The 23,707-nt window shown below is 52.8% G+C and overlaps 1 protein-coding gene across 3 annotated transcripts in view; it reads right to left on the minus strand.

The window, feature by feature from the left end:
* BSN (bassoon presynaptic cytomatrix protein) overlaps positions 1–23,707 on the minus strand; it is a 109,074-nt gene that overhangs the window by 26,211 nt on the left and 59,156 nt on the right. For all 3 annotated transcript variants that reach the window (XR_007921916.3, XR_007921915.3, XM_051852441.3), the window contains exons 2-3: positions 19,469–19,877; positions 688–1,572 (exon numbers count right to left, since the gene is read on the minus strand). Coding sequence is in view for 1 of the 3 variants with exons in the window: in XM_051852441.3 (XP_051708401.1) it covers positions 688–1,572; positions 19,469–19,877 (1,294 nt within the window). In the remaining 2 variants the exon portion in view is untranslated. The remainder of the gene's footprint in view (positions 1–687; positions 1,573–19,468; positions 19,878–23,707) is intronic.

Consider the following 23,707-nt stretch of genomic DNA (forward strand, 5'->3'; position numbering starts at 1 on the left):
CCAGTGCTAACAAGGAAGTGCAGAGAAACCTGTACTAACCCAGCTCTCCCACAAACCTTCCTACGGGTAAGAAGAGCATTTCTGAGCACTCCCACAAGCAGCCCCAAGGAAAGCCAAGGCCCAGACAAGGAAAAATACGTGGTTTTGACGGGCAGACATTAACAACCATGACTTCAGAAGAGAGGGCTGAGTGGAGTCCAGCTGGTTTGGCTGGTGCCCCACCATGGGAGAGCCTCCCACCCCACCCTGGGCATGGAGCACCCCTGTGAGGGTCACAGACTGAGGGCAGGGTGGGACCCTAGGTTCTTCCAGCCTGAGCAGGGGAAGCTGTCACCTTTCATCAGGACCATGACCATGGTAGCTGGGAATGGGAAAGTCAGCTCAGGGCTTCCCAAGCCCAGCTACCACTGGGAGCAGACTCAGGGCACTGGCCAGGCAGTCGGAGACATTAGGCACCACTATCTCCAGCTACTGTGCCACTTTGTTTAGTGAGTAAAGACTGGTGCCTGAGGCCGGGACAGGAAAGAGAGTGCAGCCCCTTTGAAGCACTGTCTGTTAGGAGCAGTCCCATGCCTGCTGCAGACCCAGCAGTACTTTGCAGCCTTTCTGGTCCCCATGCCTCCCACCACCTCAGGCCCCAGTCCCTTGCCAAGGTTCAGGGGAACATGCTTGGTACAGCTCTCTTACCTCTACCAGGTGGGGTGTTGGGTTAAAGCCACACAGGTTGCACACCTGGAGCTTGCAGGTGGTGCAGGTGTTATAGTTGGCTGGGCCCTTGCTGCCCACGTTGAGCTCGGCTTGGCACAGCGGGCAGGTAGCCCTTTCCTTCGGCATGGTCTTTGGCTTGGCAGCAGCCTTGGATGCTGCCTGATGTTCTGCTCTGCCATGTTTTGGACTGGTTGTTCCTCCAGTTTTTGCCAGGGCTCCAGGCCCTGATCCAGGGCCTGTTCTAGCCCCAGGCTCAGTTTTGGCTCCAGATACTGGTCCAGGCCCAGGTCCTGAGCCTGGAGGTCTTGGACCAGCCTCCTTGCTGGCATCGCTGAAGACGATCTTGGGCGGCCCCTTACTGGGTGCAGCCTGGCCCTGGGGGTCAGCCTCAGGCTGCACAGACATGAGGGTGCTTGCCTGGGTTAGCAGTGATGCGCCAAGGCCGAAGAGCTTCCCAGTGAGGCCCTCTTGGGTCTGCTCGGCAGCACCAGGCCCAGAGGGCGCTGCAGTGGCACTTTTTGCTGGGGCCTCTCCTGCAGGTGGCCTAGGCTCAGTTGTGGAAGGCTTGGTGGGGTGAGGGGGCTGAGGAGATGCCCTCCCCACCTCTGGAGGGGCAGCTGCTTGTGCAGGCCCCGGCACTGAGGTGGCCCTGGCTGCCTCAGCCTGGCGGGGGCCAGGCTGCGGTCCCCCTGGGCCCCGAGATCTCTCTTGCTCTGGCTTCCCCAGGGGCTGTTTGGCTGGGGAGTGGGCAGGAGACAGGGCTGGGGAGTGCAGCTGCTGCTGGCTCTTGGAGCGAGGCGCAGTGGTCATGTCCATTCCCAGAGCCCTCTGCATCTGACAGTTCAGACAGAGCCACTCCTTCACCTGAGGAGAGAAGTATTGTGGTCAGTACGGTAGCCATGACTGGTGGTGCTCATGACCCAGAGCACTGCAGGCCCACAGTGGCCAGGGCTAGCTCCCGGCTCAAGCACGAGCACAACGCTCTGCTCAGGTGTTTCCTGGCTGCCATGGGGCACTCGGCACTGCCCTGCCTTCTAGGAGCTTGCAGGCACACGGGGCACCCTCAACACTCAGGCTGCTCCCTGCTGGCCCCTCTTGTTTGAGAATCATCCCTACCCGGAGGCTGTACCCAGATCTGGGTATGCCATTCCACCTCACCGGTCCACGCCATTGACCTCCTTGCTGGATGGCCTCAATAGCCTCCTCACCCTCCCCATGCCTCCTTTCGGCCATTTCTGTTTTTAAAGATTTATTGCAGTCGGTGCTGTGGTGCAGCAGGTTGAAGCCCTGGCCTGCAGCACCACCATCCCATATGGGTGCTGGTTCAAGTCCCGGCTGCTCCACTTCCAATCCTGCTCTCTGCTATGGCCTGGGAAAGCAGAGGAGGATGGCCCAAGCCCTAGGGCCCCTGCACATATGTGAGAGACCAGGAAGAAGCTCCTGGCTCCTGGCTTCAGATCAGTTCAGCTCAAACCAATGCAACCATTTGGAGAGTGAACCAGTGAATGGAAAACCTCTCTCTCTCTCTGTAGCTCTTTCAAATAAAATAAAATAAAATCTTTTAAAAAAAGATTCATTAATTTTTATTTGAAACACAAAGAGGAGAAAAGAAATCTTCCATCCCCAAATGGCAGAATAAAATAAGCATTTTTCCCCTTAAGGAGTACGAGATTTTTACAGAAAATGGGATAGTATCTGCCTCCAGAACCAATGAGACACGTGCTGCTCTTCACAAGGTGCCAGTAACCCTGTGCAGGAATGGGAACGGGCTCTGACCAACAGGGCCAGTGAGAGCCCTCCAAGTTTTCTGACCAATGGCTGCCAGGCAGGGGAGGCCCTTTCTCCTTCTGGATTATCAGACAGAAAGATGCAGCCTTGAGGTGGTCAGCCACCTTCTTCATCATGCAGAGAGATGCTAAGAATGAAGTCAACAGGCAGTTGGAAGTAGAGCCAAGAAAAGAAGAAAAGAGCAGATGTGATGGCTTCATTTAATTCCCTGGATAAAGTTGTGCCTTAGTCCGCCCTTACACTTCCAGTCTCATGAGCCAATAATATTTTTTCCTCCGAAACCTACATGCAAATTAGAGCATATCACTTACTATTGCATCACATTTTTTAAAAGATTTATTGGTTTTTATTCGAAAGGCAGAGTGACAGAAAGAGGGAGAGCTCACAGCCCCAGGGTCTACCCCAGCCTTCTCCTCTCACTGGCTCCTTTCCCTGCTATCTCCTCATGGTTCTCTCAGCCCAGACACGCAGGGCCCCTGTTCTGCCACGTGCTTCTCTGAGCTCAATTCTGCATCAGGCTCTCTGCACTCATGGTTCCCTCTGCTCCTCGGACCCCGGCTTGTTGTATAGAAATCGCTTCCCTCAGGCTGGGCCGGGTGGGACTGGGTTGGCGCTGTGGATGAGCAGGTAAAGCTGCCACTCGTGGTGCTGGCACCCCACATAGGCACCGGTTTGAGTCCTGGCTGCTCAGTTTCCAATTCCACTCCCTGTTGATGTGCCTGGGAAAGCAGTGGAGGGTGGCCCAAGTGCTTGGGCCCCTGCACCCACATGGGAAACCCATAAGAAGGTCCTGGCTCCTTGCTTCAGACCAGCCCAGCTCCAGCCATTGCAGCCAGCTGGGGAGTGAACCAGCAGATGGAATCTCTCTCTCTCTCCCCCTGTAACTCTGCCTATCAAATAAAAGAATACATCTTAAAAAAAAAAAAAAGGTATCATTTCCCCATAAATGCCTCCTTGGGCAACAACGTGAGCCCTATCCTCTTTCTCCATATTCTTATTTTTCCTAAGAGCTTATTCCATCCCAAGGTATCTACTAATTAGCTCACTGGTACCCCCTGTGCCCCAAACCTCAAGCTCTGGTAGATGGGGCATTTCCGGGCTGCATACAGTGTGTGGCACAGAGCAGACCTCATCCCAGAAAGGTCTGCCTGGAAGAGAAATCCTGATGATGAGATGTGGGTGCAACTCCCACCAGGCTGAAGCGACGAGGTCAGGCGCCTCTACAACCAGAGCTGAGGCTGGAGGTCATGTGGTTCCACTGTCTGTGGTTCTGAATCCACCCTGGCAGGCCATTCACCACCAGGAAGAGACCCAGTCTGATCTTGGGGCAGAAGGTCCTTACGTTCACCCTCAAGAGTGCCTCCAGCCCTGCTCTTTGCCACAGGGCCCTGGGCGGCATTATTAGGTGAGGACCTGGGCACAGCGTCTTGCCCCAGCAGCCCAGGAGCAGCGTCCAGGACAAGGAGAACACGTTGGTGAGGTGAGCACTCCTTGTGCCCAGCACCACATCAGGCACGCTCACAGGCATTCTCTCATTTTGCCAAGTAGAGAAAATCAAAGTTGGAGATGATTCAGCGACATGCTCTTGTGGTCACCTGCCACGACAGCCCTGACAACTCTGCCCAGCTCCTGAGCCACAGCGTGGGGAGCCCAGAGCCAAGGCCACTCAGCAGCATGCAGGCCAAGTGAGGGGTCCAGAAGTTACCCTTGTAAGCCCTGGCAGAGCCCCAGAACGGCAAGGTTCAGAGCTGTCCCCCAGGCGGGAACTGCAAACCACCACATGCTCATGGAGCCCCAAGGCAGCTTTGTCCATGCCTGGCAGAGAAAGCCACACAGGAAACAATTCTAGTTCCTGAGGCTCACTCTGAAGGCCCCCTGGGAAGGTCAAACTTGGCAGGGAGGGATTCGGCCCCATCAAATGGGAGTTCCCAAGGGCAGCTGGTTTCTGCGCATCTTGAGAGAGGCCCTGAAAGGATCGTGATCCTGAGGTGAGGCCCCACTCTGGCCCAGGGTGGCAGGCACTGTGGGGAGCAACTGGGAGCAACTAGGACTAGACTAAGTTACTGGAATTAAGACTTATTCTATGCATCTGCTCTCCCACAATATGGCGCTGGGAGAGGAGGCAACAGCTTCTACACAGCTGCCTCCAGTTCAACCAATAAACTGTAGGACCTGCTCCTGATTGGAGGAGAGCAGTGTACTCGGCGTGTGGGTAGCAGAGTTGGGATTGGTGGAAGAGGACTATAAAGGAGGAGAGAGACAACATGCACCAGGAACATCTAAGAGGAACATCTATCTGAAGGAACACCTGTGCAGCCCCCGAGAGAGCTGGCCGGCGGTGTGCCGCTCCCCCGCGGAAGTGGGGAAAGTGGCAGGGGGAACCGCCCTTCCACGGAGGTGGAAGGGACGGTAGCCAACCCGGGAAGAACCGGCAGCAAACCCGGGGAGGGCCGAGCAGACAAAAGAACAGCGCAGGGTCCTGTGTCGTTCCTCCACGAAGAGGGGGAGCGACAGGCACAGATGCAGATCCTGTGGTGGGGGCCCGCCTACACTCAAGAGCTTACTCTCCCGCACACCTGCGGTCTGCCCTGAGATGAGGCTTCCAGAGGGGGGACCTGGGAAGTGAGTTTCCGCTTCCTGGGGTTCTGGGTGGGACTGAACCAAAGCATGTGCTTCACTCCTGCACACGGCACAGAAGCTTCCCCTCCCCAGCCCTCATCACCCAGGCTGTCACAGGCGCCTCACCTAAAATAGAACCTCTTCAAGAAAGGGCTCAAACGCCCTGCGTGACTCAGCACCCAGATGGGCACAGCTATTTCCATCCAGTCTCTTCAAACAGTGAGGCGCCTTGACCACACCCTGTCCCAGCCCCTCCCAGGCTCAGGCTCAGGCCCAGGCTGAGAGGCCCAGCGTGCAAGTCCTCTCCAGGAGGACACTGACTGAGGGAGCGCTCTGAACCCAGGGGTTCCTCTCATGTCACCCCACGGATCCCAGGAGCCTGCTGGGAGGACCCAGAGGGAGGTCTCCCTCCCTGCTGCAAGGTCTCTGACCCTGTGCAGTGGGGTGGAGGCTGCCCACTGGATAGGGGTGGGAGGACAGGCTGTGGCAGACTCCTCTGATCTTGGGACCAGCAGCAGCGGAACCTTCCAGAGCTGCTCAGGTATTCTAGCTGGCTGCCCACCAGAATCAGAGAGGATGACCTACTAGTGTGAAAGGAAACCTCTCTTACGGTCCTGTTGTCCTCACCTGGCTCTTGGCCAGGAGATGTGGAGGTCACCAGGAGCCACAGTTGGAACAGGGCTACCCTGAGGTGGATGGCTCCACCAGATACTAGGTTGATTAAGCCCACTCTTAGCAAGAAAGTCCATCCTACCATCTCAGAGGGCTGGCAAGGACCTCCTGTGGATGCCCATGCACCCCAGCCCTGTAGGAGCATGGTTGGCAGTCAGGATGGGAAGGCTCTGCATGCTACGCAGGGTCAACAGGTGGTCTGGGGGGCAGAGGAAGCAGAAGCTTAGACATGAAAGGGGCTTCCCGTAGAGAGCCACTGCCTACCCTACCAGGAGCCTGCTAGGGATCTGGAGAGGTAGGGCCACTGGGCTCTGTGGCTCTCAGAGGACTTTCTCCCTGAGAAGTCTTTCCAGTTGTCCTTTCACTCGGACCTTTCAGTGCACAGAAGGGCAGCTAAGGCAGCACTGCCCACCGAGAGTCCACTCTGTGAACAGCAGTTGAATGAGCAGCTACCAGTGGCCTGTCTGTGGTGGTCACTCCTGCTGTGCCCTCCAGTGGGCTCTGGGGCAGAGAGGGAAATGGGGCAGTTCTATGAAGAGCTTCTACCTCTTCCCCACAGGAACAGTGGCAGCAGGCCTCCCCCAAAGTGTCTCAGCCCTACACGGTGGCCTTGCTTGCCAGATCTGGCACCAAAGGACCCTCCCAAGGTAGAGCCTGACTCATGGTCACCTCCATGGCTACCAGGACACACTAAGGACCCCCTGCAACAGTGGGTTCTCTTCCCAGGCCCCTCACCAGCAAGAAGAAGGAGCCTTGCAGACATCACTTAGTCTTCCTGTGGAGCAGCCGCCAGCCTGAGAGCAGGCATTCAGGGTGTCAGCTCGATCAGCACTGACATCATGCCTTATACCACATTCATGCCTTGCATTCGGGTACAAGTTGAAACATCATAAAGGAGCCTCCCTGCTGGTACCAAACCCAGAGGTTCCTATAAGGGACCCACTCTGGCCAGTGTGACTCTCTGCCTTTCGGGGCTATGAGTCACTGGCCAGGCCGCAATAGGAGGGGCCCCTGGACAAGGTCAGGCCAGAAGGAAGGAGTCAGGGTTGGCCGGGCCCTCCCACTCCCACACCAATGGACACATCACCTGGTCCACACGGCAGTGGCTTCCCTGCATCTGCCTGCCATCTGCTTCACCTGTCAGCTGGCTGACCTCGGGCTCAGGAAGCAGGCACCAGAGTCCCAGAGTGCAGCGGCACACTGCACTGACCCAGAGCTGGCTCAGACAGACATGGCCCACAGGGGAGGCCTGTGCACCACCCTGGTCAGGCCTGCAGGGAGGCCTTGGGTACCTGTCCAGCATCTGAGGCCAGGATTTGGGGGATGGAGGCAGAACCTAATCACCCCTTGGGGCTGGAAGGCCTCAGTGACCTGGAGCCATGAAGAGGACAGAATCCATTCCTGGCTGATCCGTAGGCACATTTGCCTCTCCATCTCCCAGTATCCCTTAACTCTTCCCATGCTGCTCTGGACAGCCCCTCACTCCTGCCCCAGGTACGTCCACTGCGCTTTGTAATACACTCTGTCCACCCTACTCAGCTCCTCCCCCAACACACACATGCACACACACTCCACTTGGGCCCCAGTCACCCTTCCTGAGAGAGGCTGCACTCCCCGGATTTGATTCAGCCTTTAAAATTAAAAATTAATTTTTCTATGTAAAAGAGTTAATGCAGAGAGAGGGAGAGACAGAGAGCTTGTCCATTTGCTGGTTCACTCTCCAGATGGCCACAATGGCCAGAGCTGGCCCAGGGTGAAGCCAGGAGCCAGTAGATTCACCTTGGTCTTTCACATGGGAGGCAGGGACCCAAACACTTGGGCCATCCTTTGCCCTTTTCCAGGCCATTAGCAGGGAGCTGAAGTGGAGCAGCTGCTACATTTTAAAATCCCTGGGGGTGGGGGGTGGGGGAGTATTGGGATGCCTGCACCCCATCCCATATTGGAACGCCTAGGTTGGAGCCTGGACTCTGCTTCTGACTCCAGCTTCCTGTTAATGTGCAGCCTGGGAGCCAGCAGGTGATAGCTCAAATGCTTGGGTCCCTGCTTCCTACACAGGAGACCTGGATTGAGGTCTGGCTCTTGGCTTTAGCCTGGCCCAGCCTCAGCTGTCGCAGGAATTTGGAGAGTGAACCAAAGGTTGGAAGATCTTTTTCTGTCTCTGTATCTCATTCTTTGTTTCTTTGCCTTTCAAACATAATGAAAATACATAAATAAAAGTTAATTTAAAAATCCATCTTTAAAAAACCATCAAATTCCTGGGAACTTTGGGTTTCATCACTTGGCTGCCCTATCCCTTTCCCCCTCCTGGGTTCTGCTGCCTTCCAAGCCCTTCATTCTGGCCTCTTGGTCTTGAAAGTCTTTGGGCCTTCCATTGAGCTGAACCCCACAGCTACTGCAGATGACCTGCACTCCCCACAGGGCTGACCCACTGGCACCTCCTCCAAGCTCACTGAATAGTATTTTTTTAAGTGCTGTACACTTCATATATGTAAGTTTCACCTTAAAAAGTTAAATAAATACTGAACTCTAGTTAATGATACGCTTGCTGAAGTGTTTTGTGGCAGTATCCTGATATCTGCAACATACTTTGAAATTTAACAAAAAGAAAAGGTTGCTGGACACATGCACACACAGAGAGATTGACAAAAAGATGGATATGTGATAATACAGGAAGAGAAACAGGTTAATTATAAATCCAGGTGATGGATTTGAGGGCGTCCTTGCTATTATTTCAGATCTCCTGCAGGTTTAAAGGTTTTTGTAATATGATGTTGGGGGAAAAAAGAGTCACCCACCTTTCTATTCAGTGTTGCTCCTCTCAGGCAGGCACAGAGAGCTCTCGGCTGGGCCCCCTGTAGCTGACTCCCCACCCCTCATCCTGGACTCCCTGAGCCCCAACTTGCTGGTCTTTCTGCTCTTCTTGCTTATCCCCTCCAGCCATCTCTCTGGGTTCTTCTTTGTAGTGTTGGATCCCAGATCCTGACCCCTTTTCTCTGTCCACCTCTGCTCCCATGGCACTTCCAATGGCTGCTCAAACAGAGGTCTCTATCCCAACCTGTCTGCTGCGTGCCAGAGTCTTAGATTTGCCAACTGAGCGGCCCCTGCCACTTGGAATCTCACAGACACCTTCAACTTGACATGGCCCAAACAGAACAATTCTCTATCTCCATCTCCCGCTCTGCATGTCCTTCTAAAACCTGTCAGTTTGGTCACCAAAATATACTAAGAATCTGTCACAGCCATCACCACCAGTACCCCAGCCCTTCTGGCTCCCGGAACCCACTCCTGTCCCACAGAGCAGCTCGTGTGTGTGTGTGTGTGTGTGTGTATGTGTGTGGTGGTGGTGGTGGTAGCGGTGGCAGTGTTTTGGTAAGTATATACAGGGGTTTCAGAAAGTTTGTGGAAAGATGGAATTAATAGACAATCAAGTTTTCCATTAACTTCTTGAAGCCCCCTCATATATGCATACACACACATTTTTGTGGTATATATGTGCATTGTAAAAAAAATAACAAAATCTGTCATAGTAACCATTTTTAAGTGTTCAATTCAGTGGCATTTATTACATTCAAAATATTGTGCAGGGTAGGCACCTGGCCTATCAGAGATCCTTTGGTACCTACCTCTGGCTCAAGCTTCCTATTAATGTCCACCCTTGGAGGTAGCAGGTTGGGTCCCTGCCACCCACATGGGAGACCTGGATTGAATTCCTGACTCCTGGCTTCCGCCTAGACTAGACCTGACTATTGCAGTCATCAGAGGGAGTGAACCAGCAGATAAGAACTCTATCTCTCAAATAAATAAATAAAGTTTGGCTGGCACCACGGATCACTAGGCTAATCTTCCACCTGCAGCGCTGGCACCCCGGGTTCTAGTCCCAGTTGGGGCGCCAGATTCTGTCCCGGTTGCTCCTCTTCCAGCCCAGCTCTCGGCTGTGGCCCAGGAAGGCAGTGGAGGATGCCCCAAGTGCTTGGGCCCTGCACCTGCATGAGAAACCAGGAGGAAGCTCCTGGCTTCAGATTGGTGCAGTGCCAGCCACAGCAGCCATTTGGGGGGTGAACTAATGGAAGGAAGACCTTTCTCTCTCTCTCTCTCTCTCTCTCTCTCTCTCTCACTGTCTAACTCTGCCTGTTAAAAAAAAAAAAAAGTTGTACAATCATCGCCACTATCCATCTCCAGAACTCTGTCCTGTAAAAGTAAAAATCTGCCCAGAAACAATAATTTCTCACTGTCCCCTCCTCCCAGCCCCTGGCAACCATCATTCTACTTTGTGTCTGATTTCTGAGTCCTCTAACTGTACTATATAAATCGTACTGTATTTGTATTTTTGTGACTGGCTTATTTAACTTAGTATACTGTCCTTGGGGTCATCCATGTTACAGCATGTCTCAGAATTTCCTTCATTTTTAAGGCTGAATATTATTCAATAGTATGTATATACTACATTTTGCTTATCAATTCATCTGTTAATGAACACTTGGCTGTCGTCTGTGTTTCAGTTATTGTGATAATGCTGTTATGAACATGGGTGTACAAAAATACGTCTTCAAGACCCTGCTTTAAATTCTTTTGGGTACAGACCCAGAAGTGGAATTGCTGGCTCGTACGGGACTTCTATTTTTAATTTTTTGAGGAACTGCCAAAATGTTTTCCACATGGCTGCACCTTTTTATATCCCCACCAACAATGCACCAGAGTCCTAATTTCTCCACATCCTTGCTAACATTTGCTATTTTATGGGTTATTTTGTTTTTCATTTCTTAAAGACTTATTTATTTGAGAGGCAGAATGACAGAGGGAGGAGAGAACTTCTGTTCACTGGTTCACTCCCCAAATGGCCACAACATCAAGGCCAGGCCAGACTGAAGCCAGGAGCCAGGAGCTCCATGCAGGTCTCTGATGTGGTGGCAGGAACCCACCGGGGCCATCACCTGCTGCCTCCCAGGTGAATTAGCAGGAAGCTGTATTAGAAATAGAGGAGCTGCAGCCGGTGCTGTGGTGTAGAGGGTAAAGCCGCCGCCTGCAGTGCTGGCATTCCATATGGGTGCCAATTCAAGTCCTGGCTGCCCCACTTCCAATCCAGCTCTCTGCTATGGCCTGGGAAGGCAGTGGAGGATGGCCCCCGAGTCCTTGGGCCCCTGCACCCGTGTGGGAAACCCGGAAGAAGCCCCAGGCTCCTGGCTTCAGATCGGCGCTGCTCCAGCCATTACGGCCATCTGGCGAGTGAACCAGCAGATGGAAGATCTCTCTCTCTCTCTCTCTGACTCTCTTCCTCTCTCTGTGTAATTCTGACTTTCAAATAAATAAATAAATATTTAAGAAAAAAAGAAGAAGAAGAATTAGAGGTGGGACGTGATCCCAGATACCCTAAACGGGATGTGGACATTAATGGCTTAACCTATTATACCACAGTGTTTGCCCTGTTGGTATTTTTTGTCTTTGTTTTCTAAAAAGACTTGTTGTTTTTTTTTTAAAAAATAGTAGTCATTGTAATGAGTGTGAAGTAATAACCCATTGTCATTTTGATCTGCATCTCCAATGATGAGTGATGCTGAGTACATCTCTTTCTGTGTGTACTGGTCATTAGCACATCTCCTTTGGAGAAATATCAATTCAAGTTCTTTGACCAATTTTGAATCAGACTGTTCTTTTGCTGTTGTTGTTGAGTTGTAGGATTTCTCTGTAAATTCTGGATATAAATTCCTTATTTAAGTATATGATTTATAAATATTTTCCCATTCTGTGGGCTGGGTTTTTATTCTGTTGATGTCTTTCAACACACAAAATTTAAAAATTTTCATGAAGTCCAATTTGTCTGTTGTTTTTTTTTTTTTCCTTTGTTGCCTGTCTTTGGTGTCCTATCTGAGAAATCACTGTCAAACCCACTGTCATGATAGTTTTGCCCCATACTTTCTTCTAAGAGGTTTTTAGTTTTAGCTATTATTTTTAGGTTTTTGACCAATTTTGTGTTAAAAATAAAAAAAATGTACAAAAATTAAGATTTATTTTTATTTATTTGAAAGAGTTGCAGAGAGAGGTAGAAACAGAGAGAGAGGTCTTCTATCTGCTGGTTCACTCCCCAGATGGCCACAGCGGCCAGAGCTGCGCCCATCTAAAGCCAGGAGCCAGGAGCTTCTTCCCGGTCTCCCACGCGGGTGCAAGGGGCCAAGGACTTGGGCCATCTTTCACTACTTTCTCAGGCCATAGGAGAAAGCTGGATTGGAAGAGGAGCAGATGGGACTAGAACCGGCGCCCATATGTGATGCCGGTGCTTCAGGTCAAGGCTTTAACCCGCTGCACCACACACCGGCCCCATGTATATGGTTTAAGGTAAGGGTCCAATTTCTTTCACATGGATATCTAGTGCTCCCAACATCACTGTGCTTTCCCCATTGAACGGCCTTGATGTTCTTGTCAAAGAGCATTTGACGGGCCAGCACTATGGCGTGGTGGGTAAAGCTGCTGCCTGGAGTGCACTGGTTTGAGTCCCGGCTGCTCCGCTTCCGATCCAGCTCTCTGCTACAGCCTGGGAAAGGAATGGAAGATGGCCCCCAAGTCCTTGGGCCTCTGCACCCACATTGGAGACCCAGAAGAAGCTCCTGGCTCCTGCCTTGGGATCGACGCAGCTCCAGCCATTGCGGCCATCTGGGGAATGAACCAGAGGATGGAAGACCTCTCTCTGTGCCTCTGTCTCTCTGTAACTCTGCCTTTCAAGTAAATTTTAAGAAAAATTGTTTGTTTGTTTGTTTGTTTTTTGACAGGCAGAGTGGACAGTGAGAGAGACAGAGAGAAAGGTCTTCCTTTACCATTGGTTCACCCTCCAATGGCCACTGCAGCCAGTGCGCTGCGGCCGGTGCACCGTGCTGATCCAATGGCAGGAGCCAGGTGCTTCTCCTGGTCTCCCATGGGGTGCAGGGCCCAAGCACTTGGGCCATCCTCCACTGCACTCCCTGGCCACAGCAGAGAGCTGGCCTGGAAGAGGGGCAACCGGAACAGAATCTGGTGCCCCAACCGGACTAGAACCCGGTGTGCCGGCGCCACAAGGTGGAGGATTAGCCTAGTAAGCCGCAGCACCGGCCCCAGAGGGATGTTTTTAAAATGCACATCTGACTTTCCTATTGTCACCTTCCAAAGCCTCCGGAGTCCTACCTGGAGACCCCAGCAGGCACAGCAGAATTCGCATGCCCTTTGGTCTTGGCTTATGGCAGCCAGCACCCTGGACCTGGCTGCCCCGGGGCCTCTCCAGTGGGCCAAGCCTGTCCCAGCAGGCCTCCCTTTCTTCTAGCTGCCTCCTAGTCAGCTCATTCCGACCTCCAGCAGCCCAGTGTCCTCCTCACTGGAGCCCCGAGCAGTCTGCTATGGCGTCCATCAACTCCCCTTGCTCCTCAGCCCGGCATGTGGAATGTAGAGTTGGCGTGTACAGTCTGGAGCTGGGCAGTGTGGCTGCTTCACTGCTCTCTGTTGCTCTAGAGCCAACGGCAGCTCCTGTCTCTTCAGAAGGACTCAAGGAACATTCTAGAGGTTGGAAAGAATGGGAAGGAGGGAGGCGGTCGCACTTTGAGTGGAACCAGCAGGCCTGTCCAAGACAAAGGCTGGGCCAGAAAGAAAAACAGGAACAGCAAAACCGACAGGTTAGCAGCCCACCCCCAGTCACTCTGCTAAGATTTCCAGGTCCTGCCTCTCTCTGCCTCGGCTTTCTCTCCCTCCCCCCTCTTTTCCTGCCTTTCCTCTCTCCCTCTCTCTCTCTCTCTCTTTTTTTTTTCTCAGTTTGTATAACTTATTGCAGTTAGCACACAGTTTAAAATTTCAGCAATACACCAACAGTACAAAACTAAACAGCATTATGTTATCCCCCCTCAGGAAAAGAAAACATACTATCATTGTCAAAGCTAGATGTCAGTCTAAGCTTTAGAACAAAGGACGAATGTGAAACTAAGAAAAGGAAAAAGCAACCACTCACAAGGACCACAAAAAGAAAATCCAAAGAAAAGTCTGTTTTCTCACAGACATTGCTTGTCTTCTCTAAATTAATAAAAATCATTTTTAACATAAACTGTATTTAAAGAAAAAAAAACTAGAAATTCTTCAAGGAACTAAAGATAATGCTCCAAGGCCATTTTCACAGCTTTGTTTGTTTGCGTTAAATGCCATCACAGCCAAATTAATGCATATCTGACCAAGCATTCTCAAGACAGTCCGGCCACACACAGTGCAGCTTTCCATTCAGCACTGCTTCCCCCCTCAGGCCTCTTCCCCCTCTTTTCTCTCCGTGCAGTTTGCTTATTTCTCTTTTTTCTCTATCATCCATTCTCTTTTCATTCTGTTTCCTTTGCCCTCACATATGAAAACAACCGTTTGAAGAATAAAATGTCATATTTTCTGTTCTGAACTAATTTTACATTCATTGTTAGCTAACCTCATAGCCTTCTTTCATGGCTGAAAGGTAGGGTTCCCTGCCTGCTTGTTCTTGTCATGAAACAGCTCCCACCCCAGGGCCGCTGTCCTCGGTGGCTCTGGCCTCCACCCTGCAGCAGTCCTAGCAAGTAGGCCAAATTCACTCTGTGCTGGGAACTTGGTCTGCCTGGGACGGGAGCTTGTACTAACAGACGAGGGGCGCTTCCAGCGCTGACTAAAGAGTGGAGGATACTTCCCTGGTTTTTAAAAATTTATTTATGTATTTATTTGCGAGAAAGGGAGACAGAGAGAGATACAGCTCCCATCTGCTGATTCTCTCCCCAGATGCCTACAATGGCCTGGACTGGGCCACGCTGAAACTGGGAGCCAGAAATTCAATCCAGGTCTTCCTTGTGGGTAGTAGGAACCCAACTACCTGAGCCGTCACTGTTGCCTCTCAGGGTCTGCATTAGCAGGAAGCTGGAGTCAGGAACTGGGAATTCAACCTGGCACTGCTATGTGGGATGTGGGCATCTTAACCAGTGTCTCCAATGTCTGCCCCAGCATTTCCCTACTGACGTGGAGACAGTTTAGGTCAAAGCAGCTATTTGAAGGCAAACTGCCCAAGGAATAGACATGCAGAGGGCAGAGGGTCTCCTAAAGGGCCTGATACCTGGGAATTCATGTCCATCTTATTCACGTCCAGGGACAGGTAAGGCTCAGGCAGGCAGACACCTTCTCATGGGCCCAGTGAGGAGGAGGACACCTTTGTCTTTCCTCGGCGCATTGCGGGTCCCATGTCCTTCCAATACCTGCTCCTCATTCCTGTCTGGCTCAGGCAGCAACGAGGCCAGGAGGAAGCAGGGGGTGGGGGCAAGGCTGCCGGCTGCAGCGGAGGGATCTGTGCTAAACTCACAGCACCACCCCCGGGCCATCTGGTGCCCTGGCCCTTTCTGGAAAGGAGAGAGATGTAGGCAGTAGAGGGAGAGGCTTGGAGCCATTGCATTATTTCCCTCCCTTCCCACACCATCCAACCTGGGTAACTGCCTAGGCTCAAAGCTTACCATTGGGTAGTGGTAGGATGTATGGTGGTTTAAACATCCTTGGCTTGGTTTCAGTAATGTCCAGACCTTAGAACACATGAGGGAAGACCATGCTCATTCCTCTGCAGTTTCCTTAGAGGGGCTTATCTGTGATTCTCACTAGAGCAGGGAGGGTGAGAGGCAGAGATGCGCTGCCTACACCTGACGGCTGAAGATGGGGTGGCAGTCCTGCTGCTTCCCACTGGGGCAGAGGGAGGGCCTCCCACGTGCAGGCTGCAGCCTCCCTGGGTGGCACCTTAGCAGAACTCAGCTGACGTGGCCAGAAGTCAGCCTGCCTCTGCACTGCACTCACTCCTGAATACTGTTCCACAGAGGAGGACACACATGCATCTCGGGGAGCTCCAGGCTGGGGTGTGCTGCTGGGACTGCTCAGAGTGAGGCAGAGAAGTGGCTGCGCCTGCGGTCACTGTGCGTATGCTCCAGCAGCTCATTCCCAGCCTGCTACTCTGAGGTCCTTCCCCAACCTCGCCTACCCATGCCCTACCCAACAGGCTCATGCCCAAGCCTTGTCTCCTTCCCCCAGCTAGCTACCAGAACAGAGGCCTGATAGGGGCAATCATGGCCTCCCTCCTGGTGGAGATGGGGATGGCAGGACTGAATATAAGTTACTGAAGACTGGAGAGGTGGACAAACAGCCTGAGCAGGTCCATGGTATCAGCAAAACCTGGGCTCCTGCTCTCCGTCAGAGGCATGAGATGTCCAAAACCCCACATTTAGGGAGAGAGGGAGGGGAGCCATCTTCTTGCCTCTTTCCCACACTGGCCACTGAATGCCAACACTTCTGGCCTCCGAGTGTCAGTGTATTACCAGGGGAAAGGTCTCTCGTGGGTGGTGAGAGATGTACAGAGCCCAAAAAAGACCACCCCTATCTCTGTCTGTGGTTTCAAACAGGTGAAATCACCAGCCCTGAGCTGCCATGACTGCAGAAATCCAGGGAGAAACTACCTCCACCTAGAAAGGTAGCTGGGACAGCCCTATTCACTCTGAGCCAGCCTCAGCTTGAGCATACATGGAATATGGATGGTTGAAATGGAGCTGGGAGTCCCTGGAGGAGAACTGGAGACTTAGCCAGTGGTTCTGAGTTCACAGATCTTTTGGTCCAGAATGACGCATTCTAAGACAATCTCCTTGTTTGCAAATAGCTCCTTCCCCAGTTTAAATGAGCTCTCCATGCTCAGAAACCCAGCAAAGTGCATGGACAGGCCTCCTCCTCTCTGTGTAGCCATGAGAGCTGGCCAGCTTAGGCATGAGTACAGCAGTGTGCACCATGTCTGTGTGAGTGTTGAAGCCACCCTGGGGCTCACAGGAGAAGCCTGAGTTTGTGAACCAGAAAATCCACAATTTCAGATCTCAGACACTGCTTCTGGCCAGACGGGGCTGACTGTTCTACCTGTGCAGGATTCTCATCTCTAGACCTGCTCTGCTGTTTTAACAGCACCAGCTGAAGTACTAAGACCCTGACAGAAGCTGAGACACAAAACCCAAAACACTGACTCCTGGGGAGCACTGCCCAGCAGCGCCTGGTTCTTCCTCTCCTTTGTGCTCACATGTCCTCACACAGCCACCTGGTACAGCAGTTCCATCATACTCCTCAGCTGCACAGCCACTGGACTTACAAGCCACTCAGTGAATCTCTGCTTGGAACACACATGAAAAGGTTTCGATTTCCATGTTTTTTTCCAAACACCCAAGACTCGCTTCATTAGCAGTCTCAGAGAGGCTTGGAAGCCCTCATCTCCCCTATGTGGCACTGGCCTCTCTCTGGGACTGCTAGGTCCCTCCTGCCAGCAGGAAGCTGAGGAGAAATGCACCTGCTGATAGGCCTTGGATGCAGGCCCTGGGCTGCCAGCCCTCCACTAGGGCTCAGTGTTACCCACACCGCCAGTCCCAGGGACATGCTCCACCCCAGACAGGGTCCCCAGGATGCTCCCCCATGGCCAGTGTGTGCAGTGCTCCTACCCTTCCCTATTCCAATTGGACCACTCCCAGGAAGACAGAAACTGAAAAAGGAGTGAGGGCTACAGTGAGTTTGCTGGAGAAGGTCACGCTCCCTGACTCCCTGCCACCAAGACACACCTGACCTCAGAACCAGCCCCAGTATAGACCCAGAACCTCAGCTGGACACTCCTAGAAATGGCTTTCTTGGCTGATACAACATCAAGCCGCAGGTGACCAGAACAGATGTGCTCCGACCAGGATGGCTCTAATAGCACATGTGCAAGCAAAGCCTGTGAATCACGTGGAAGCACACAGGGCATGGCTCGGTTCTGAGCAGTATGACACGGGACTGACGCTACACCACGCACCTCGGGGAAAAAAGGCTATGCTTTCTTGACGGAAAAGCCAACTCTGGGAAAGCAAAGGTTCTGCCTGGAGACCACAGTAGAAAAGAGGTGTGCATGGAGAATGGACTAGGTCAGCACTTCCCAAGCTGGGTGCTGAGACAGCAGCCCCTGAAAGGAGCCCAGTGATGCCCTCCAGATGCGGAAAGCCCCAAGGAATCCTGCAGCAAAGAGCCATTTCCTTGGTGCGGGCCAGCGTTTGCTTGAGGAACTTGGCTCGGAAGGCTGGTTTCCCCAGCACTGTGCCTCTGCAGTAAGGCTGAGGCCACCTTTCCTCCTGGCCCTGAGCCTTGGCTTCCTCTCCACACGGTGAGGCAGATGGACTGAGTGGCTCCAGAGCCCTCCCACTCTGCTGTTTTTCCAGGCACAGCCAAAGGCTGACTCCCTCCCACCTCAGCGAAGGTCCTGGGTCTGAGGGAGTCCGGAGGCAGAGGCTGTGGTGTGCTGAGGGCTGGGACGGCCTCCAGGAGCTGGTGGGATGCAAAGGGCAAGGCCAGCCCAAAGAGGAGGTGCCCCACGGCCAGCTACCAAGGCTCCCCACTCCCCTGAGACCAGGCGCTTCTGGCGAACGTCCCCGGCCTCAATCACACTGTTCTAAATACTGAGAGGCAAACACTTATCTAACTGATCAGCGCAGGCCTGTTTCTAATCGCAGATGCAATCATCACGAGCACACACGCCTCCTCAGGAAGCCTCCACACTCCAGGAGCGACTCCAAGGCACTGAGTCATCTCCCCACACGGATAGCTCCCTCCTTGGAATCTCGCACTTACCTCTCGCAAACCACACATCCCACACCCACAGCACCTCATGCATATATAGACCCTGACCTGTGAACAATAATTCTCACTCATTCTCCCTCCCACACAGTCCAAACAGCTCCAGCTGCTGGTAATCGCAAGGAGGCCAGGCCTGTGCTGGCCGTCAGCTGATCCCTGTCCTATCCGAGAGCAGAGCCTTCAGGGGAGAACCAGAGACTTCCATGTGTTACCCTGGAGGAGTAGGGGGAAGCCAGGAAACCTATTCAGTTCATTTGAAAGGGGTGGCCTGGCTCATCCCATACATAGGAGCACTCAGCCTCCAAGTCAGCAAATAAGGCCTCCTGGGGCAGGGCAAGGCATCCCACAGCAACGCACAGCACCCAGAACGAAGTCAGGTGTGTGTGCGTGTGGGGGGGTGCTGTGGATTCAGAGTCCTTGGGGGACAGAAGCCAAACTCATGGAACTGGTCCTATGGTGGCCTCTCAATGGACATGGGACACTGTTACCCTCTGTGAACGCCTGGCACGGCGTACTCAGCCTGGGCACAAGTAGCTACTCCATCACCGCAGGCCCCAAGCTAACTGGAACAGAAGCCCAGAGAAGGAGTGTCCCAAGTCCAGCTGGAAGGAGGGAGTTAGGGAAGCTGTTGCTGGTTACCCATGGGCTTCTGGGAGTCTTGCCCCTGAACCCTTTTCTCCTCACCAGCACCCCTCCAGGACCCACTATTAAAGAGAGAGGCAGACCTCAGGCCAGGGATGTCAGTCTCCCTTTGTGTCCTCTAGCTGCCCATGGCCCTCTCCCAATGAGTGTACATTGGGAAAAGATGTTCTAAGACGGCCTTAGATGTCTCCAAGACCATTTGTCCTGGCCAAACTTAGACCAGCTGGGGAAACATCTTCTACTGAAAGCTGCCCAAGCACTCAGGGTATGCAGGAATCCCTCAGAAGATGTAGGGCCACATCTTAGAGCCAGGACTGCCCCTCCCCCCAGAAGACAAGGGAAATGAGTGGGAAAGGAGAGCTGGAGAAAGAGCAGAAGGGAGCAGGAGAGGGGGTGTGGTGGCGACGCAGAGGGGGTTTACCTGGGTGAGATGAGGGTTGGGGTTGAACCCACACTGGTTGCAGACTTTGTTGTGACACTGGGTGCAGGTGTTGAAGTTTGGCTGGCTGGGGGTCGACGTGAGGTCCGAGGTCTTGCATATGGGACACAGGGTGCTGCTGGGAAGGGGGGCAATCTGGGGGACGGAGTAGGGTGATGTGGGGGTGCTGCCTCTGTCCGGCGACACCGAGGGGGACCGCCCTGCTCTCTGCGTCCTGCTGTCTACCTGCAGCGTCCTGCGGGGGCCATCAGCCTCCTGGCCTGCTGGGCCCTGCGCCCTCGTCTCCCGGGGGCTCTCTCGGCCAGGAGCAGTAGTGGAAGCCTGCTTCGGGGTTGGGGAAGCTGCTCTCTGGCTACCCACAGGTTCCTTGGGGTCCAGTCTCCGGGAAGCGCTGAAATGACATTGAAAATGACTGTGTTAGAGACACATCTTAGAGAAGCAGCCTGCAGAGAGGACTCTATGAAGCTAAGCGACGTTGCCAAGCCCCACCACCACCCTCATCCTCCTGCCCAGTGGCATCATCTCAGCCACCATTCGCTGTGCTCTGCTGAGCCCTGACAAGCATCTCCCGCTTGAACCATCAGTACCAGGCCATGTGGCAGGGTCTTGAGTGTCCCTCTTACATCCTGACAGAGTGTGGATCCCCAGTCAGTAGGTCTGGGGTCAGCTAAAAAAAATTTTTTTAGATTTATTTATGTATTCAAAAGGTGGAGCTATAGAAGAGAGGCAGAGGTAGAGAGAGAGGGAAGTCTTCCATCCACTGGTTCACTCCTCAAATGGCCACAATGGCGAGGGCTGGGCCAGACCAAAGTCAGGAGCCAGGTGCTTCATTCGGATCTCCCGCATGGGTGTAGGGGCCCAAGCACTTGGGCCATCTTCTGATGCTTTCCCAGGTCCATTAGCAGGGATCTAGATGGAAGGAGAGGACCCAGGACTCAACTGGCGCCCATATGGGATTCTGGTGTTGCAGGTGGCAGCTTAACCTACTATGCCATAGTGCCAGCCCTGGATGCAATGTTTTAAAAAGATTTATTTACTTGCTTATTTGAAAGGCAAAGGGGACAGCACTGTAGCAAAGAAGTGCCTGGGCCTCTGCACTCACACAGGAGACCTGGTAAAAGCTCCTAGCTCCTGGCTTTGGCCTAGCCCAGCCCTAGCTATTGCAGCCATTTGATGGAAGATTCTCTCTCTTTCTCCCCCCACCCCACACTCTCTCTTTCCTCTCTCTGTATTTCTGCTTTTCAAATAAATAAATAAATCTTTTAAAAAACACAGAAAATTAACAAAATGAAGGGCAGAGCAACAGAGAGAAAGGGAGAGACAGAGATCTTCCATTCACTGGCTCACTCTTTTAACGCCAAGTTGAAGCCAGGAGCTTGGAATTCCATCCTGATTGCCCATGATGGATGGCAGGGGCCCCAGTGTTTGGGCCATCTTCTGCCACCTTCCTAGGTACATTATTAGAGAGCTGGATCAGAAGCAGAGCAGCCAGGACTCCAACCTGCACTCTGATATGGGATGCCAGTGGCTTAACCCACTACACCTCAATGCCGGCCTCCTCGGCTATAATTTAATAAGTTCACAAATCCTGGTCTGTGAACTACACTTTGAGTACCAAGGCTCTACACCAGGGGTAAAGGAACTTTTTCTGCCAATGGCCACTTGGGTATTTGTAACATCATTCACAGACCATACAAAATTACCAAATAAAAAATTAGCCTGCTAATAGATGTATTAATTTTCAAGTCCAGCCAGACCAAATGATTTCATGGACCTTATATGGCCCACAGGCTGGATGTCCCAAACCCCTGCCAAATCAACACAGCAGAAACACCTAGGGTGATTTTTTTTTTTTTTTTTTTGATAGGCAGAGTGGACAGTGAGAGAGAGAGAGAGAGACAGAGAGAAAGGTCTTCCTTTGCCGTTGGTTCACCCTCCAATGGCCGCCACAGCCGGCGCGTTGCGGCCGGCGTACCGCGCTGATCCGATGGCAGGAGCCAGGTACTTATCCTGGTCTCCCATGCGGGTGCAGGGCCCAAGGACTTGGGCCATCCTCCACTGTATTCCTGGGCCACAGCAGAGAGCTGGCCTGGAAGAGGGGCAACCGGGACAGAATCCAGCGCCCCAACCGGGACTAGAACCCAGTGTGCCGGCACCGCAAGGCAGAGGATTAGCCTAGTGAGCCGCGGCGTCGGCCCTAGGGTGATTTTTAAACTCCAGAACCCCAGATGGATCACATCGGATTTTGTGGGGGAAGCCTCTTAACATTAGTAGTTTTCGTTCCTTAGGTGATCCAATACACAGCCCACGTTCAGTGCTACTGCCCTGGACAGTCTGTTGTTCTTATTTGTCACCTTCAGAGGCTGAACCCAGACTGTGGGTGATCCCAGCAGTTAGCAGAGCCCAGGCCCATTTCTCCCCAACCTCCCCCTTTTGCCAATCAGGTAAACTGCTCAAGGGTGTGGCCCAGGCCCATTAGGCCCACCTGGAAAGCTGCGTGACTTTCAAGCTGATAGGAGAAGCATATTGGCGCCAGTATTGGTTCTGTCCTATAGTCAGTGTTCCCGAGTTAGGCCCCTTCTCCCTGCTTTTTAAAAAGCCTACATGGCTGTTAATGAACAGACATGTTCATCGAAGCCTGTCTGCAGTGTTTCTTGGTGGGAAAGGACACCGCCCCCTGCTCTCCTCGACCATGTGGCTTTTAAGGACCAAGCTGCACCGGACAGCTGGGGAAGGAGGGGCATTTAATGCCATTTCCAGCAGGGACCTCTGTATCCAAAGTAAGCCTAATTCCAAACCAAGTCTAGTAAGACAGGATGAGGGTGACTTTTGCACGAGTGCAAGGCTGGGTAGGGCTGGAGCTCTGCAGCGCGGTCATTGAGAAACCAGCTGGCCTGGCTGCAGGAGCCTGCAGAGTTGGGAAGTTCAATAAAAGGCAAAAAACATCAAACAAAAATTCAATCCCCTTATATTTCTTCTCCTTTGATCCAAATTAAGCTTACTTCTTCCAATTTTCTTCTTTTCCAATTTGAAAGAGGCTGAACACAGAAAATCAAAAGCAACGCTTTAAATTGCTTCCTGAAATTCTCTATTTACCTTGGACTGGGTTCATCTGGGTGGATGCTGGCACCCGGGAGTCAGAGCAGACATGCTGAGAGCAGCTACCGAAGCCCGGCCACAGCTGCCTGCCGAGCAGCCTGCCTTGGCCCTTTTGCCCCAGTCTCCCCAGTCCTTGGAGGCTCTGCTCCCGGCTGAAGGCCATCTAACTTGCCAAAAAGATCCAGGAGGCAAATGGTAGCGACGTCTTAGGTCATGAGTAGAGAAGAGGAGCCCACCTCAGGAGGCTCATCCTGAATCACTCCACAGGTGGCCTCCCTTCTGAATAAGTGGGGGTAGAGACACATATGTCAGTCCAATAAAGATCATTCCAGAGAAAAGCCACGCTAGTAAATGTCCATCGAACATTCCTTCCATCAGCACGAACATGCGCCTAACCACACACAGACCTGCCATTTCCTTTAGCAGTAAGACACCAGAGCATGAGTCTAGCATCTCTGTCCCAGCTGTGGGGTGTACCCTGGTAGGGGCGCAGTCTGGTGGGGGCACAAACTGGAGGGGGCACAGCCTGGGGGGGCGCAGCCTGGAGGGGGTGCAGCCTGAGGGGGCACAGCCTGGGGGGCATAGCTTGGAGGGGGACACAGACTGGGGGGTCAGCCTGAGGGGGCACAGCCTGGGAGGGGTGCAGCCTGGGGGGGGTGCAGCCTGGAGGGGGCACAAACTGGTGGGGGCACAGCCAGGGGGCACAGTTGGGGGGGTGCAGCCTGGTGGTGGCCACAGCTTGATCGAGGCACTGTCTGGGGGGCACAGCCTAGTGGGGGCCACAGCCATGCTGGCCCACATGCAGAACGAGGGCTCCTCCATGGTCTTTCAGGAGACTGATTTCTAGGTATCGTAAAGAAAGATTTCCTATTTGTTAAATTAATGTTTCATTTTCTCACTTAAATTATTTGTGGCTGGAATTTAAAAGCAGCGCTTGAAAGCTAATCAGAAGCAATGGAGAGTCCTTTATTAGACAAGAATGGGCCACAGCCCTCCCCCCAGGCCTCTGAGAAACGTAGCAATTTACATGGGTTGACTAGTGAGTGACAGGCGATCTTTTGTGTACACAGTGACTTTTTTACTTGAATGTTGCATCACAGTGTGATAGTTCTGGATACATTT

This window comes from Oryctolagus cuniculus, chromosome 10, assembly GCF_051225735.1.
Source record: "Oryctolagus cuniculus isolate XC-2025 breed Fujian yellow rabbit chromosome 10, ASM5122573v1, whole genome shotgun sequence".
In the NCBI taxonomy this organism is placed as follows: Eukaryota; Metazoa; Chordata; class Mammalia; order Lagomorpha; family Leporidae; genus Oryctolagus; species Oryctolagus cuniculus.